Source organism: Canis aureus, chromosome 8 (genome assembly GCF_053574225.1).
Source record: "Canis aureus isolate CA01 chromosome 8, VMU_Caureus_v.1.0, whole genome shotgun sequence".
NCBI lineage: Eukaryota > Metazoa > Chordata > Mammalia > Carnivora > Canidae > Canis > Canis aureus.
In genome coordinates, this window is record NC_135618.1 from 35,994,491 (window position 1) to 36,009,727 (window position 15,237).

The 15,237-nt window shown below is 38.7% G+C and overlaps 1 protein-coding gene, 1 long non-coding RNA gene and 1 pseudogene across 4 annotated transcripts in view; 2 read left to right on the forward strand and 1 right to left on the reverse strand.

Annotated features, from left to right (window-relative positions):
• Window positions 1-613: 613 nt before the first annotated feature.
• Window positions 614-7,652, forward strand: LOC144318671 (uncharacterized). The gene is made up of 3 exons (XR_013384729.1): window positions 614-4,359; window positions 4,823-4,907; window positions 7,318-7,652. It is a non-coding gene; the product is annotated as an uncharacterized LOC144318671 (long non-coding RNA).
• Window positions 7,653-7,802: 150 nt separating this feature from the next.
• Window positions 7,803-15,237, reverse strand: part of SLC16A4 (solute carrier family 16 member 4) — a 29,349-nt gene continuing 21,914 nt past the window's right edge. Inside the window, exon 9 of one of the 3 annotated variants that reach the window (XM_077905817.1) lies at window positions 7,803-7,949. In XM_077905817.1, the coding sequence (XP_077761943.1) occupies window positions 7,939-7,949 (11 nt within the window). In that variant the 3' untranslated portion in view covers window positions 7,803-7,938. Of the gene's footprint in view, window positions 7,950-8,538; window positions 8,904-12,289; window positions 13,073-15,237 lie in introns of those variants that run through there. The other 2 variants (XM_077905814.1, XM_077905815.1) reach the window with 2 other exon arrangements.
• On the forward strand, window positions 9,627-9,751 carry LOC144319850 (U4 spliceosomal RNA; annotated as a pseudogene).

Genomic DNA, 15,237 nt, shown 5'->3' on the forward strand with positions numbered 1-15,237 from the left:
ATTGCTAATGAATTTTTTACAGGTGATATGAGTCTATATGAACTTGAAGGTTACTTTAAGCTGGGATAGTCAAGAAAGACTTTACAAAATAATTTGTAAAGTTGGAGAAAGATGTGGAATGAAGAGGGAGATTGTGGTTGAGATATCAGGCAAGCAGGCATGAATAATATAACAGCTTTATGGATCAGTGGGAAAGCTGACCGGGCTGAAACCTGGAAAACTTGTAAAATGGTCCGGTCAATAAAAATAGGGAATCCCGAAAGGTAGTTTGAGAGAGGTGGGAAGTGAGGGTATATATAATCAGTTGATAGAAAGTGGAGGCAGGTTGGTAGAAAGTGACAGTACTAATAATAGCAATCATTTGTTAAATACCCATTTAGGCCGAGGAGCATTCTGCTGGGCCTCTGCACACATTGTATCAGATAAGTCTCACCAGAGACCATGATCTGACAGCTGGAATTGATAGAGCGGGGTTCTAACCAGGTCTTTCTCCCAGTTAGGGTTCTTGGTTGCTGTATTGCCATACCTCACTACTTTTTTCTGGAGACTGGGATGGGATAAACTAGCAAACTTGAGAAAATGTCCAGGCAGTGGGTTTCAAACTGTAGAGTGTATCAAATTTGTGGTTCTTGGGAAGCATGCAGGCCTTTGGCTCCATCCCCAGGCATTCTGGGATTTGTTGGACTGAGGTGGCTCAGGAGTCTTTGTTCTTCTACAAGCTTCCTCAGTAATTCTAATGTAGTCTGTGGTCATTGGCCACATGTGGAGCATCACTGGCCCGCAGAGAGTAGAGTGCTGAAGTATAAACTCGGAGTAATATCATATATAAGGCCTGGGAAGGGGAGATGGTGTGGAAAAGAATCCCAAGTAGAAGAGGCAGAGTGGTGTTCTGTCTCTGAGGCTGAGAGGAGGAATTTCCAGAAGATCAATTCAGAGCTGTTACAGAGACCAGCAAAATGAAACTGCAAATGCCATGGAACTTATCACTTAATAGTCATGTAATTATTTCTCCAAGGAATTCCATCTAGTTTAGTGTGTAATTTTGCCTTATAACAGTCTGTAAGCCACGCTTCAGTTTATACAATGCTAAAGGGACACCAGAAAAGTTTTGTAAGTTGGCTGAGTGATACACAGCCAGAAACTGGGATATCCCTGAGGTTTCAGATGTTAATCTAAAAGTAGTATGACTGTAGTTTATTTTAAGTTAAAATTGAAAATGATTCTAGGATTATGTATATATGTATGTACATGTGCAAGTTGCTTTCCATGAATGAACCAGCACCTATATCTACTACCTCCTAAGCAGGTTACTGATAAGATTGAGACAGATTGGAATTATAAAGTTGAGTGTATCTTTGACTTCTGAATGGTTGAAGGGTTTCCTGTTTTGGATTATCTAAACTGGGTTTGTTTTCAGTTAGTGTGGAATTAGTTAATTCTTCAAATACTTAGGTATCTGCTATATGCCGGGAATTACTTGAGATCTTGGGAGTGTTATTGGTGAAGAAACAGACAAGTTTCTCTTTTCTTGTGGAGCTGACATTCTGATGGAAGAAGGGAGATAGTGAACTGTAAGGGCCAGTTGCCAAGGACAAATGCTGTACGCAGTAGAAAGCTGTCGAAAGTTTTAAGGAGGTGGAGTGATGTGATTTGATCAAGATTTGGCTACCTGAAAAAAAAAAAAAAGATTTGGCTACCTGTGGGCAGCCTGGGTGGCTCAGCGGTTTAGCACCGCCTTCAGCCTGGGGTGATCCTGGAGACCCCACGTCGGGCTCCCTGCATGGAGCCTGCTTCTCCTTCTGCCTGTCTCTCTCCCTTTCTCTCCGTGTCTCTCATGAATAAATAAAATCTTTAAAAAAAAAGAAAAAGAAAAAAAGATTTGGCTACCTGTCTCAGGAAAGTAACACAAACTTCAACTATTCTAAGATCTAGAATAAAGTCTAGTATATAATAGGTACCCAAATATTTGAAGGATTAATTAGCTACACTAATTGAAGACAGATGCAATATGTAATTCAAAATAGGAAATCTTAAAAAAAAAAAAAGGAAATCTTTCAGCTCTTGACAAGTCAAAGATAGTATTTCCTCCAAAGATATATTAGCATTTCAGATTCACTGTAAGACTGCAGATGTTCTTGTTCAGAAATCAGGGGTATTCTTTTATATTTAAATAACCATAGTAGAGATTGTATTTCTTCTTCAGGCTCAAAATTGCTGGCCACCCTGAGATTTCAAAGCAGTCTTCTTCCTAGTAAATCATTATTTCCTCAACATGTTGTTTCTTACTCTTTCTGCTTTCAGCCCACTGTAAGGAAAAGCTTCCACTGTAGTTATAGTTTCTGCTATAACACACTGATCATGCTTTCTACATTTCATAACTTGCCAGTTTTCTAGTGGTATCAAACGAAACTTCCATACTAAATATCTATTTAGAGGGTCTTTTTGTAGAATGGCTGTCCCCCTGTCCAAACCAGGTACATGTGAGTATAAAGCTTTTAAGTGCTGTTTTGGTATATGACCTTTCTCAGATGACCAGCAGATTTCCTTTTACCCAAAGAAAGGATTTCATGAAGAACTTTAATGCATAAGCATATTACATACATGTACAGAATAGACCTATCATTACAGGAAAAATTAAGACTCTGAGGTGCTACATACGTATTTTTAATTACATATCTTAATTAAAATATGCATAGCATATCAAGAAAATTGGTTTTCCATTGTATCTTAGCATATAGAAATTCACCATTAGTAATTTTACCTTGCTTCCAGGATAAGCATCTAGCTTGTGTATATTCTTTATATACAGAAATATTTCAGTAAACAAGACTCCTTAATTGGAATTTTTCTGCATTCTACAGCGGTTGTCTGAAACCTGGCTCTGTATTAGCATCACTTGAGGACCTTTTAATACCAGTACCTGGAATTTACTCTCTCAGATTCATTTAAATTGATCTAGGCAGAGTGGGACTCTGCCAAGGCCCCAGTATTATTTTTTTAAGTGCCCAGATGATTCTAATGTGTAGCCAGGATTGAGAACCACTGCTCTAGAGAGATCGACCTTAAACATATAAAACACACAATTAGCCTCTTAAGCACTATTTGAAAATCAAAACCAAAAACTTTCAAGAGGGGTTGCTGTTGCCTGTCTTGGTGGTTCTTGCTTATTTTGTTATGCTTCTTTTTCCTCTCCTTCCTATTCTGTTCTAGTCCACTCTTTTCATTGTGAGATAGAACATCTTGTTTTTTACAGATAAGGGTAAGGATAGTTGAGACACTGTTTGCTGATAGCTGCCGCATACTTTAGAAAATTTGGTAGAGGTAGGTTTAGATCTCTCTAGGGGGATGGATATAGACAGGATTGAGGAGAGATTCAAATCGCTTTGGTTTTTTATTGTATTGTAGTAACTTCATAAATAAACTGATTTTCCTTGCATAGCAACAAAAATTGAATTCATATTAATCATAGTGACAAATAACAAATATTGAGATTCATATAATGTATTAAAGGGAATACTCTAAACTGAAGTGTATCAATTTAGATACAGGAATGATTTTTAATGTGTAAATTTTTATGATAAATGATTCTAAAAAGTCACCAAGCAATCTTAATGATACCAAATGAAGAATTGCAACAAGATTATTCACATTGCACAATGTTTTAATTTTTAAATTGGCATTTATGCTTTAGAGGCATTTTTCATCAAGCACACATGTCTACTTCTCCAGAAAATCTTTCTGGGGTTCATTTCTGATTTATAGATTTCTCCTGAGACCAGAGAGATTTTTTTTAGTGGAGACTTACCCATATTATCATTTATCTCTCCTGACAAATTCCATTTGTGAAGTTTACTCTCTGCAGTGTTAAAAACTTACTGAAAATACATTTCACAAAAAAGAATGAATTTGTTGAACTTTTAAGGTTTGGTTGTTGACAGTACTTTATTTCTGTAATACCTGAGTGTTTTCTTCCTTCCATGTGTGGGTGTAAAGGTATTTTGAACCTTCAGAGACACCTTTTCCTTCAATTTGCTGCCCTTTAAGTTTAGAGATACTGAAGCTCTAAAAAAATGTTTTTAATATGTATGGTAGTGGATCAAACCTCCTCCACTTTTTTAATGGCCAAGTTTAAAGGAGGGAGCATATCTAAGTACAATAATTGGTTAAACATCTTTTTTTCCTCCTGGGTTTCTTTTTAGGAACTACTGACAATCAAAAACCTATAGCGGACTTTGGGATATGGCTTTATTATTCAGCAACTAAAAGATGAGTTCTAATTGGCAGACTTCTGGCACTGGCACTTGTCCTCCTGTTTCTATAGAAACTGGGTTGGAAGTCAGAGCTGCACAAAGGGAAAGGGTAAGTTTCTTTTAAAACTCCATATTTATAAACCCATATCTTATTAACTGTGGCATGGTGTCAGTTTTCAATAAGGAAAATACATACTCAAACATGAGCTACTAATTTTCACTTGAGTGGAAACTGACATCAGGTCATTAAATATAATAGGAGGGTTTAAATATGGATTTATTTTTCTTGTGACTCTGACTTCACATTTCTTGAAACGAACTCAGTATGACAATTCTCACTTTCAGTTATTTCTAATTTGGGGGTTATAAAATTGATTTTTATCCTCTTTGATCTTATTCTATTGAACCTTTCTGGTAAGTGAAAATTGAAATATAAAATATGTAGAGAGGACATTTTAAAAGTCTGTATGAATTACAAGTCTCTTCTTTTGAGCTAAGTCCCGATTCTTTCCATTATAAAACAAGTACTGTACTACTGATCAGTTTTTTAGTTTTTCTCCTTTGCCAAGCAGGATGAGGTCGTCTGTTGGGCACATACATTTGTTTTCATCCAGGCAGACATCCATTATTCGTAGACTCTAAGACACCTGCCAGTTGGTGAGTCATCTTACTGCTATGGCTTCAGAGGGCTGTGCTACACAGCTGGGGCATTTAGGCTTGAAATTGTTTAATCAAGTGTGATAAACTTCGATCTGTAGGTTGGTGTATACAAATAATTTATGCTAAACTCTGACTAGCTTTGAGAAATTGGAAGGAAGACAATATTGGCTCTTGCTCTTTCACACTTATCTTTCTCATTTCCTTGGTCCTGACAAACTTCTCTTCCCTGCTAAAATGTTAACGTTGGTTGACGTGAACCAAGAGTAGGACATCTTGGCTTTATTTCAGCTCAGATTGTCACTTCTGTAAAAAATAGTAGAAGTGAAAGCTGGAAGTCTTCCATTACTTCCAAGTCCCTGGTCAGTTAATGCCTGAAAGTGGATTCTCATTAAAAATGTATGCCTCCCTTCCTTAACTACTAATGTGTATCCTATTTCTGTTTGCTCACTGGGGCTTGAATGGGGTAAAAATAGAATTTGTGATTTTCTCTTTTGAGGGGGGGAAGATTGCTAGAAGAAAACTTTAGGTTTTTTTTTAAAGATTTTATTTATTTATTCATGATAGTCACAGAGAGAGAGAGAGAGAGGCAGAGACACAGGCAGAGGGAGAAGCAGGCTCCATGCACCGGGAGCCTGACGTGGGACTCGATCCCGGGTCTCTAGGATCGCGCCCTGGGCCAAAGGCAGGCGCCAAACCGCTGCGCCACCCAGGGATCCCAAAACTTTAGGTTTTTAACTATGTGCTATCAAGTATCTAGACATCCAGATGTGTTTACTTGTTAGTATAGGTGGCCAACTCATCTTGGTTCTAAAACTGAAAGTCCTGTGTCCCAGGAACTCCTTTGTTTCCAGCCAAACCAAGACAGTTGGTTACCCCTATCTTAGCTGATTCTCTGTATGCCTAAAAAAGTCTCACTAGCTTACCGTTGATCATTTTTTGTATAGAAGGAGATTTAACAATATAGTAGCTTCTGTTGGAATGTTAACAGGGATTAGGTTTTCTTTTTCCCATTCCTTTCCTTTCCTTTCTTATTTTAATTTTTTTTTAATTTTAAATTTTTAAAAAAATATTTTGTTAATTTGAGAGAGGGAGCAGCACAGGAGAAGTGGAAGGGGCAGAGGAAGAAGGAGAAGCAGACTCCCCATTAAGCAGGGAACCTCATGCAAGGCTTGATCCCAGGCCACTGGGATCATGACCTGAGCAAGCCTAAGGCAGACACTTAACCAAGACTGAGCCACCCAGGTACCTCTCTCTCTCTCTCTTTTTTTTTTTTAATATTTTATTTATTTATTCCTAGACACAGAGAGAGAGAGGCAGAGACACAGGCAGAGGGAGAAGCAGGCTCCATGCAGGGAGCCCGATGTGGGACTCAATCCCAGGTCTCCAGGATCACACCCCAGGCTGCAGGTGGCGCCAAACCGCTGCACCACCAGGGCTGCCCCCACCTCTCTTTTTTTTTAGAAATGATTATCATTTGGCTCAGTGACCATGGGTAATAATACCAGCTTCTCAGAAATAAAACAAGAATTTTAACTGATTTCTTTAAAAGTTGATTCAGGCTACTTCTGTTATTTTTCATTTGTGTATATGTTAATGCCTTGAGTGTAAATCTGAGACAACTGGATAGATATTTGTGGGAAATGAGTAGGCAAATGAGGCAAATATGTGGACATAAAGCCTCCTACAAGTTGGTTTTGGGTTAGGAGAAACACTTAAGGTTTTTAAAAAAGTGTTAGGCTGAGGTGCCTGGGTGGCTGAGTCCGTAAAGCATCTGCCTTTGGCTCAGGTCATGATACCAGGGTGCTGGAATCAAAGCCTGTGTGGGGGCTCTTTGAGCAACAGAGAGTCTGCTTCTCCCTCTTCCTTTGCCCCTCCCCCACAACTCATGCTTCAGCTCTCTCTCAAATAAATAAAATCTTTTAAAAAAAAGAGTATCGGGCTTTTTTTGTATTGAAGTGTTCAGAGAAACCGCTGCTCATGTTTTGTATTGTCTTGCTTAAAAATAACTAAAATCAAATACTAAGAACATGATGAGTTTTTTCCTCATGGGAAAGCCTGATTTTGCAGTTGGATAAGTTTATTAAACTAAGCTAATTTTTTACAGACAAACACAGCATCACATATATTAATATGACTAGATTATTTGGAAAATATCATAAAATTATTACTCTGTTTAAGTGCAGTTCTTGCTTTCATTAAACTTTAACTTAACTCCCTAGCCAATCATTAAAAAAGGGAAAGCCAAAAAAAAAAGGGGGAAAGCCAGGGGTGGTGATCTAATCAGCACTGATACTTAGGCTGTGTTAAGGACTAGCTTTGTAACTTTAGGCAGATAACTTGGTCCTAATTTGCTTTTGTTCCTTAAGTATAAAATAGGAGTAATAATACCTATTCAATTTCTTTACAGGCTTGACATGATGACAATGAGATATAATGGGTAGGAAAGAGCTTTCAAAAGTTATAGGCGGGGCACCTGGGTGGCTCAGTCAGCAGAGCATCTGCCTTTGGCTCAGGTCATGATCTCGGGGTCCTAGGATCGAGCCCCATGTTGGGCTGCCTGCTCAGTGAGGAGGCAGCCCTCTGTCTCTCCCTCTGTCCATCCACCTCCCTCTCTCCAGCTCTTTCTCTGTCAAATAAAATCTTTTTTGGGGATCCCTGGGTGGCTCAGCGGTTTAGCACCTGCCTTTGGCCCAGGGCGCGATCCTGGAGCCCAGGGATCAAGTTCCACGTCGGGCCCCCAGCATGGAGCCTGCCTCTCCCTCTGCCTGTGTCTCTGCCTCTCTCTCTCTCTCTCTCTCTCTATCATAAATAAGTAAAATCTTTAAAAAACAAACAAACAAATAAATAAAATCTTTTTTTTTTTTTTAATTTATTTATGCATGGGAGACACAGAGAGAGAGGCAGAGACACAGGCAGAGGGAGAAGCAGACTCCATGCAGGGAGCCCGACGTGGGACTCGAACCCGGGGCTCCAGGATCACGCCCTGGGCCGAAGGCGATGCTAAACCGCTGAGCCACCAGGGCTGCCCTCAAATAAAATCTTAAAAAGAAAAAGGTATTGTAAAGGTAGAGCTTTATTATCAGAAATAGTGCTAAATGATCAACATATATAGAACATTTCTTCTTCTGCGATGGTAGTATGGCACTTAGAGTAATAACTGCAAGAAATGGTATCTTAATTTTAAATAGAAGCCAATAAGTAGCTGAGAAGAAAGTATCCTGAATTTTATGTTCAAATTATCATAGCTCTACTAAATAAATATATATTTCAAGACTTAAAATTTATAAACATTCCAAAAAAATTATAAACATTCCAATAATATTTTAGTATTGAGGAATTAATTACAAATGGCCTATACTCAAGCATTACCTTCTTTGGTAAGATTTGTTGAATATTGAAAGGCCTAAAAAAGTTAATTATTGTAACAACTACATTTTTACGGCGCTGTAGCAGATGTCTTTTGTGGCTTTGTCTTAGGTACTTTGCATTCTCCATTTCATTTTAGAGTAGATATTATAAAATTTTATGCCAATTTGAGTTAGAACAAATCATAACTGTTTTCAGTTAAATCAGCTCCATAATCTTGTGGTACTGCCAAGAAGTCAGGGTGATCTAGAGGGGACAGTGTAGGGTTTCTTACCAATCTGTATGAATTGTGATTTCACTATTTACTGAGTGTTTAATTTCTTTGACTTTAAGCTTATTCATTATAAGCTGAGTATCATAGTACCTACCTACTTTCAAAGGTTGTGAAGAGGGATCCCTGGGTGGCTCGGCAGTTTGGCGCCTGCCTTTGGCCCAGGGTGTGATCCTGGAGTCCCTGGATTGAGTCCGTCGGGCTTCCTGCATGGAGCCTGCTTTTCCCTCTGCCCATGTCCCTGCCTTTCTCTTCTCTTCTCTTCTCTTCTCTTCTCTTCTCTTCTCTTCTCTTCTCTTCTCTTCTCTTCTCTTCTTCTCTTCTCTCTCTCTCTCTCATGAATAAATAAATAAAATCTTTTTAAAAAAAATAAAGGTTGTGAAGATTAAATAAGGTAATACATAAAATGTGCCTCCCTTAGTGACTGGTACATATTGGATGTGGAAAAAAAGTTGTTTACCACCCTACCACTCCAAACACGTATGGTTGTGTATTCTGAGTCTAATATTTGTTTCCTCTTTGTCTCCTAGGGATCTATTAAGGGCAAAGGGGAAAGAAAATCAGTGAACTATTTTGATTTTCTTGAAACTCCATATATAGCTGGGATAGTATTTCTAGATTATGGATTCTTTTTTTTTCTTTTTTTTTTTTTTTTAATTTTTTTTTTTATTTATGATAGTCACACAGAGAGAGAGAGAGGCAGAGACATAGGCAGAGGGAGAAGCAGGCTCCATGCACCAGGAGCCCGATGTGGGATTCGATCCCGGGTCTCCAGGATCGCGCCCTGGGCCAAAGGCTGGCTCCAAACCGCTGCGCCACCCAGGAATCCCCTAGATTATGGATTCTTAAAAATGTATGGCATCTTATAATATTGTCCAAAGAAAAGTAATAAAATGAATAGGAACATCATAAGTTGTTGTTAATACAAGGAATACATTAGTTATAACTGTCTTCAACGTCTTGTGGCCTAGGGAATCAGACTTTCTTAATCCACACCACCCAGGTTCAGGGGCTACTGTCATTGAGCAGATGAAGAGTTGCTCTGTTGCATAAGATTCATAAAGCCTGTTCAAATCGGAAGCTTTGCGCAGTGGCAGTATCATAGCCAATGAGGTTTATCCAAGGCGTGATTATTGCTAATTGAAAACTTTTCCCAAATCAGAATTCAACTTGGAGTTCTTTAGTTGGTCCTACTTAAAATGTACAGTCTGCTTTCTTAGGAGGAAAGAATCTCATTGTTCTAGGTAAAGTCTCTTTTAAGAAAAGTATTCCAAGAGAAGGGAGGATGGATGAGAGTGGTTTTGTTGATTGCTTTTGTCTTCTGTTTTGACATAGAAAGGATTTAGAAAGCAGAAGAAAGGAAATTAGCAGCTGCTGTATCTGAGGGTTATTTTGCTTAGTACAGGAGTATTTTCATTCAATCCTCACAGTGTATCTGTGAGGTGGGCTGGTGCTGTTATCCGCATGTACAGAGGAGAAAAGTGGGGCTCAGGTTGAATGACATTGATGAGGTCATATGGTAACAAGCAGCAGAGTGGAATTTATTTATTTTTTTTTTGGAATTTATTATTAACTGTTTTTGCTGTCTGTGTAAGAGGATGGTGTTTGTTTTGCTTTGCTTTCATATTGTCTTACGTCTAAAATATAAAAATGTTAGACATTTATATCTAAACGTAAAACCTGTTTTAAATAGGATCAACTTCTGTTTTTAAGATAATTGAGAGTTGAACCCAGATTAATTAGGTTCCAAAGTTTATGCTGGGGGAAAAAATCAGTAGAACACCATCCAACTTGTTGATCTTGCAAACTAATGGAAAAATGATAATGTAAACTCATGTAGAAAAGTGGACAGAAATCATGACCAGAGATTGACTTCCTGTTAGGCGAAGTCTCCAGAAAAGGTGGCCTTTGAGTGAGTCAACTTGTGAGGAATGAGACTATGCCTAAGGGAGAAAGGCAAGCTTTGGGACTGTAGGTGGTAGCAAAGCTTGCACAGAGGCATAAACAGGGAGTGAGCGGGTACGGTATTTTGGAGCTAAAGCCAGGCTTTCAGTTTAGTCTTTTTTCTCTATAGGGAATCAATAGATATTTTAAAGCAGAGAGGATGGGGATTCCTGGATGGCTCAGTGGTTTAGTGCCTGCCTTTGGCCCAGGGCATGGTCCTGGACTCCCGGGATTGAGTCCCACCCACATCAGGCTCCCTGCATGGAGCCTGCTTCTCTCTGCCTATGTCTCTGCCTCTCTCTCTGTGTCTCTCATGAATAAATAAATAAAATCTTAAAAAAAATAAAGGAATGGGAAGATAGAGTAATAATATTATTAGCTTAATTTTTAATGATTTATTTTAATTATTTAATTTTTTCAATTATTTAATTTTAATTGTTATTTTTAATAACAATAGTTTGAAAGAGTCTCCTGAAAGAGATTTTAAGGGATCTTGGTATTACAGAGAACCCTAGGTATTTTCTTTCCTCTTAAAATCACCCAAATTGGGATACCTGGGTGGCGCAGCGGTTTAGCGCCTGCCTTTGGCCCAGAGCGCGATCCTGGAGACCTAGGATCGAATCCCACATCGGGCTCCCGGTGCATGGAGCCTGCTTCTCCCTCTGCCTATGTCTCTGCCTCTCTTTCTCTCTCTCTCTGTGTGGCTATCATAAATAAATAAAAAAACTTTAAAAAAAAAATCACCCAAATAATGAAATGAAGAGCTATTTACATGTAATTTCTTACATTTCTATCATTTCTGAATGATATTATTAGTTAACATAATTATTCCATATTTAAGAAGAGTAGTTTAAATATTTCTTCCATTAAAAGCTACTTACTTAATCTTCTTATAAAACTTGTATTTTTTTAAAGATATCATTATTAGAGCGCGAGTGCAGGCTCACACACTTGTAGGGGAGGGGCAGATGGAGAGGAAGAGAACTCTAAGCAGTTTCCCTACTGAGCATGGAGTCTGACATGGGCCTGGAATCCATGACTCGAAGATCACAACCTGTGTCGAAACCAAAAGTCAGATGCCCAACTAACTGAGCCATCCAGGTGCCCCTAAAATCTGTGGTTCTAAAGACACATCTAGATCGTTTAGTTTGAATATTTTAGATAAGTAGATTTAGTGAAAAGTAATATTGTTTAAATGGGCAGGAATAGTATTCAAATGATCTTGAAATAAAGGAGGGGTTTCCTTTGGTAATTAAAAAAAAAGTGTTTAAAGATTTATTTATTTTAGAGACAGAGCATGAGTAGGAGTGGCAGAGGGAAAGGTAGAGAGAAACTCAAGCAGACTCTGCAGTAAGCATGGAGCCCAACTCGGGGCTTGATGTCACAATCTTGAGGACATGACCAGAGCTGAAACCAAGAGTTGGGTGCTTAACCGAGTGCAACCCAAGTGCTCTCTTTTTCGGCTATTGTTAGTTTTTATTACATAACAATACACATTTATCATAGAAAATTTAGAAAACAAAATAATGGGGATCCCTGGGTGGCGCAGCGGTTTGGCGCCTGCCTTTGGCCCAGGGCGCGATCCTGGAGACCCGGGATCGAGTCCCACGTCGGGCTCCCGGTGCATGGAGCCTGCTTCTCCCTCTGCCTGTGTCTCTGCCTCTCTCTCTCTCTCTCTCTGTGACTATCATAAATAAATAAAAATTTAAAAAAAAAAAAAGAAAAAGAAAAAAAAAAGAAAACAAAATAATGGAAACAAAGATTATTTCTAATAAGGAAAGATAAACTCTCTGGAGGGTGTATACCATTCTTGTCACTCAACAAGGTTTTAATATTCATTCAGATTTCAGAGTCATAGTCAACCAGTGGCTACATTTAATAATTGTTTACACTAACAAAATAGTTTTTCATCTCCATATTTTTTCCCCAAAGATTTTATTTATTTATTCATGAGAGACACAGAGAGGCAGGCAGAGATACAGGCAGAGGGAGAAGCAGGTTCCATGGAGGGAGCCTGATGTGGGACACGATCCTAGGACTCCAGGATCATGCCCTGGGCCGAAGGCAGGCATGCTAAACCGCGGAGCCACCCAGGGATCCCCCATCTCCATATATTTTAATGGCTGGATTACCAAGGCACAGTTGAGAGTTTTGTCAATTTATTATTATAGCACATTAAGAATTATATTTTAATACCTAAGGTAGTTGTTTTCACTGATGAAGACTTTAGCCTGTTTGATTAAATACTAACAAACAGCTTAGTTTAAGTGGCTCTTTTCTATCAATTAGGTATTCCTTGGAATGTAAAAAAAAGAAACCTTAAAAACTATCTGGTTTGCCTTTTCATTTTACAAACGAGGAAATTGGTTTCTTCCAAGCTTTTGTTTCCAGTGACTTCTTAGTTTAGATTGTGTTTTGTTAAGGTCTCGTTTGATTGCAGTCCTTTTCCTTTCTGGTCAGGCACTGTTTTTCCATCTCTCAGCCAACGGTACAAAGAACAGGGAAACTGAAGAGAGGAGATAGCATGTACCAGAGAAGTAGAAGGAGCCAGTGTATGTCTGGGTGTAATCATATAACCAGCCTGGAAGGAAGGAGTGGTGTCTGTTAGTGAAGCGGACCTTTCAGGTAGTAATTCTCAGCCATCCACTGTGTCAAGGGAAGGAGCCTCCTATAATTCCTAGAATGTATTGTGATATATTAGGGAGTTAAGCTGCCTGCCTTATTTTCTATTGATAAAGTTAAATCTGTTCCACCTGAGTTAGGGACTTAACCCTGTGTGGAAAAATGTCCTCATAGACCCAGAACTCATCTCCTGTCTTACAGTGGAAGTTGGGGAAAGTTAGGGACACATACAATCTGATTTTACTATGAATCTTCTTTTTTAAAAGATTTTATTTGAGAGAGCATGCTCACAGAGGGAGAAGCAGACTCCCCACTGAGCAGGGAGCCTGGATGTGGGGCTCAATTCCAGAACCCCAGGATCATGACCTGGGCCAAAGGCAGATGCTTAACTGACTGAGCCACCCAAGGCCCCTAATTTTATGATGAATCTTATTAGAAGGCTACTGTTCTTACAAAGAAAATAATTGTGGGGAATGCCTCCCAAGGAATCTTGGAATCCCTCTGTCTCAACCTTTCTCTCTGTCTCTCATGAAGAAATAAAAATTTTTTAAAAAGAGAATAATTGTGAATTACTACTATTTTCCAAAGAAAAAAGTGAGAGAATTGGTTATCTTTTTTTCCTCACTGAACAAACATTTCAATATTTATATTATGTTCCCAATAGTGTGCTAGTTGTTGGAGAAGAGAATGGTAGTGAGCCAAAACAGATGTGCTCCCTGCCTTCACAGACTGTACAGTTCTGTGAGGAGTTAGGTACTAACACGTGACTTACACATATCATGAGGGCTAAGAAGGGAAGGTTCAGGAGGCTGTGAGAACATGTGAAAAGGAAGTGACTAGTCAAATGTGTTAAATGATGAGTGTAAGTCTCCTGAAATCAGAATGTTCTTTTATTTTTTTAAAGATTTATTTATGTATGTATTCATTCATTCATTCATTCATCCATTCATTCATGAGAGACACACACAGAGAGAGGCGGAGACGCAGGCTCCATGCAGGGAACCCGACGTGGGACTTGATCCCCGGTCTCCAGGATCACACCCTGGGCTGAAGGCGGCGCTAAACCGCTGAGCCATCCAGGCTGCCCCAGAATGTTCTTTTAAAGCAAGAATGGGTCGGTCCACAAAATCATTTGGCTAATGGCACATACGAAAATGTTTTTTTTTTTTTCATGGTGTAGAAAGCATTTTTCCTTTTTTTTTTTTTTTTTTTAATTTAGTATTTGACGGAACTTTTTAAAATGAAACACTTTAAAAAACTATGAGTATGTGGTGGCAAAGAATATTTGTGCAAGGCACTGGTCTTTAAACATTGTTGTAAAAGTCAGCCCTGTGAAATGGCAAATAACAACCTAGTATTATTATGATAGTTTTGCCTTTTTAGGCTTCCTAAAAAGTTCTCAGGACCTCCAGATGTCCACTGACCATACTCTGAGAAACCTCTTTTCTAAAGTATTGCATGCTTATTATGTTTGTAGATGCAAAATGGCTTTTTTTTTTTTTTTTAAGATTTTATTTATTCATGAGAGGCACAGAGAGAGAGAGAGAGGCAGAGACATAGGAAGAGGGAGAAGCAGGCTCCATGCAGGGAGCCCAACGCGGGACTCAGTACTGATCCCAGGTCTCCAGGATCATCACACCCTGGGCTGAAGGCAGTGCTAAACTGCTGGGCCACTAGGGCTGCCCGCAAATTGGCTTTTGATCCTAAAAAAATTTTTTTAAAGTTAAGGCTGTTACTCTGATCATTTATTCAAAGAAGTTTTGGTGCTGTATGCCAGCACAGTTTTAGCTACTGGGAGCATATCTGTGAATGAAACACATAGAAATATCTGCCCTCATGGAGCTTATGCTATATCTTTTCATTTTCATCTATATTTTGGAACTTGATTTCTCACTGAATGTGTATAGTATACCCTCTTCTCTTTTTGGTCTGACTGTGTATGTCTTTATCTCCTATCCTTTGTTTTTTTTTTATTTGGTTCTGATATAGACATTTAATTTTTTTGTTCGCTTCATTAGCTTTATTTTCTGTTCTTAATGTAATGAATGAATGGAATGTTTTATTAGCCTCTTAAATTCAGCTAATTTAACTTGTTTTTTACGTGTTGACTCCTTGTTGGATCAG